The following is a 2,183-nucleotide window of genomic DNA, read 5'->3' on the forward strand; positions in this document are numbered from 1 at the left end:
TCATCCACTAGGTTGTGTGGCCACAGCAAAAGGATACAGATGACACAATCATTTGTTTAATGTCCGAGAAAAGAAATTTCGAAACAGCCGCATATTCAGGAATCTATTAAAATTAGTTTGATTCCACTTATCGATTTAGCAACAACTCTCCTCCATTTTAAATTGCTACTGAAAAAATGGATTTTTCTGGCAAGGACAAACTGAAGCTTGAACTAAAGATACCCCATTTTATGTTAAAATATAGGGTAAAGCTGTAAGAGTGAAAGCATCAATCAAAGCCAAGTTATTTGGAATCTCATTAACACTCTAATCCCTAGAATTACACTAGTAAAGTTTTGCTTTTAAACCATCTGCAAACTCCTAGAGACATCTTCCACCATAACCTGCATTTCTGAATAGTGCTTGCTTAATCTCTTCAGGGCTCATAAAATTTCTCTGCTCGGCTGCCTAAGACCATAAGACCAATAAGTTAAAAGAATTAAGAAACATGTTTGATTTCAGGCAAATAAACAAATATTGAGGGCATTAAAATAGGTTAACAATCACCTCTGAGCAAGATGCTTGCATTGAAAAATCATTGAAGCTGCTTATAACACACTGGTGAATCTCAAGGCCTAATGATTCTAAGGTGTTGACTGTTGACAGCAACAATCCCGGCTTTGTGGCACAGCAGATGCTGATCCTCGTATCCTGTTCTCTCCTCTCAACATCAAACTGCAAAAACATTAAAGTTTTCATATATTTATTCAGGAACTTGGTCTGTGCTTATGCATCAGTTCAGAGTTGACTGAGTGACACTATAGCTAAACCATACCTTGGGGGAGTTTCTTACCATAACTTCATTTGGCTTTAGCTCCTTAGAAATGCCCAGGAAGTTTATCTGATTTGTTCCCTCCTCCATTTCTTCTTCTTGCAACTTACCAATCCTTTCTAGAAGCTCTTTCATGTAATCAATGGTATCTCCAAGAATGGAGGTCCTGTCCATCTGTCAAAGTTTATGTTCTCATTTGTTAGTTCAAAGGTCATAGAGCAAGTATATAACAACAAATGAAAGTGTTGGTCATGGTTTATCATGCAAAGGGCACCTACTTGAGAAAGCTAATTTGATTTCTATGGATTGAGACATTGATAACAAGGAAAATGCACATAATATATCTTTAGAATCACCTTGCTGATCTTAGGGACTATTGACCTTAGCATGGAAAGACGGTCATTCAGACGCTTTCTTCTCCTTCTTTCTGCCATGAGATTCTTTGAGGGCTGCCCTTCAAGTTTTTTGGATTTTGGTTTCTTCTCTCCACACATGCCCATGTTGAAGACTGGAATCTCTGTAGCTTGTTCCTCAACTTTGCAGCTATTTCTTATTTGTTCCAAACTCTGCTTGTTACTGCCTAGAAAGCCAAACTCTTCATCCTCCATTGATGGGTTATCCTCTTGTGGCAAAAGTGGTGCTGAGTCATTATTCCTGGTGTATGATGAATCAAGCTCTGGCATTGTGAACCCGTCAACAAAAGGGTATGCTGCTTCACTGCCATAAGGACATTCAAATCTATGGTCTAATGGTGTTGAAAATGCAGCAAATGAGGGATTTAAAGTAGCTAAAGCTGGGTTCTCATCAAAAGAGTCAAAGCTCCACCCACTAGGAAGCATCTCGTTCAACCCAGTGGACAAAGCATTCCAAGTGTCTTTTCTTGGAGCAAGTAGTTCCTCCAGAAAACCAAGTTGAGAAAGCTCCATCTTTGGTTCTGTTTTTCTCTCTCTTTTCCTCCCTCTTCCCTCTTGTTTAGAATGGAGGTGGTGAATTGGGTTAAAAAAACTCAGACACAGGAGGCTTAATAAGATGAAGTTGAACCAAATGGGATGAGTTTGTTTAAATAATAGTATATTATGTAATAAGCCTAATAGGGTCCATTCTTCTATCAAACACCTATCATTACAGAATGTATTACAGTGATAAGTCTTGTGAAATAGCACCTAGATGTAGCCTCGGATAAAAATGGAATCTTGTTTTCTCTCTCTCACTCTCAAGGTGAATTAATGTCCTTTTCACCGAAATAATCACCCAGACAGAATTTGTATTTAATTCCAATTCCTTGAAAACTTTGACCCACAATTCTGTCTTTAACGAAAATGGGTGGAATTAGCATCATAGACTGTCAGGTACTTATTCCATTTTTAATGCA

General features: G+C 38.1%; 1 protein-coding gene across 2 annotated transcripts; it reads right to left on the reverse strand.

Moving 5' to 3' along the window:
* Nucleotides 1–360: 360 nt before the first annotated feature.
* Nucleotides 361–1,737, reverse strand: LOC133283955 (transcription factor bHLH93). Of its 2 annotated transcripts, none has more exons than XM_061480891.1 (4): nt 1,168–1,737; nt 833–985; nt 547–714; nt 361–447 (listed from the first exon to the last, which is right to left on the reverse strand). In XM_061480891.1, exons 1-4 carry the CDS (start codon nt 1,735–1,737, stop codon nt 361–363), a joined length of 978 nt encoding a protein of 325 aa, XP_061336875.1. The 2 variants fall into 2 exon arrangements, with proteins under 2 accessions (XP_061336875.1, XP_061336874.1); XM_061480890.1 differs by having other exon boundaries at nt 815–985.
* Between the last annotated feature and the right edge of the window lie 446 nt (nt 1,738–2,183).

The sequence above is a fragment of the Gastrolobium bilobum genome, unplaced genomic scaffold (genome assembly GCF_033153095.1).
Source record: "Gastrolobium bilobum isolate Gb01-03AN ecotype WA unplaced genomic scaffold, APGP_CSIRO_Gbil_v1 utg1266, whole genome shotgun sequence".
In the NCBI taxonomy this organism is placed as follows: Eukaryota; Viridiplantae; Streptophyta; class Magnoliopsida; order Fabales; family Fabaceae; genus Gastrolobium; species Gastrolobium bilobum.

Excerpts from the sequence above, each read along its gene's own strand:
- LOC133283955 (XM_061480890.1), bottom strand. The coding sequence starts at position 1,737 with ATGGAGCTTTCTCAACTTGGTTTTCTGGAGGAACTACTTGCTCCAAGA. Across the intron at positions 715-814 it reads TGGTAAGAAACTCCCCCAAG|TTTGATGTTGAGAGGAGAGA; the intron begins GTATGGTTTAGC and ends ATGTTTTTGCAG. Across the intron at positions 448-546 it reads TGCAAGCATCTTGCTCAGAG|GCAGCCGAGCAGAGAAATTT; the intron begins GTGATTGTTAAC and ends TTATGGTCTTAG.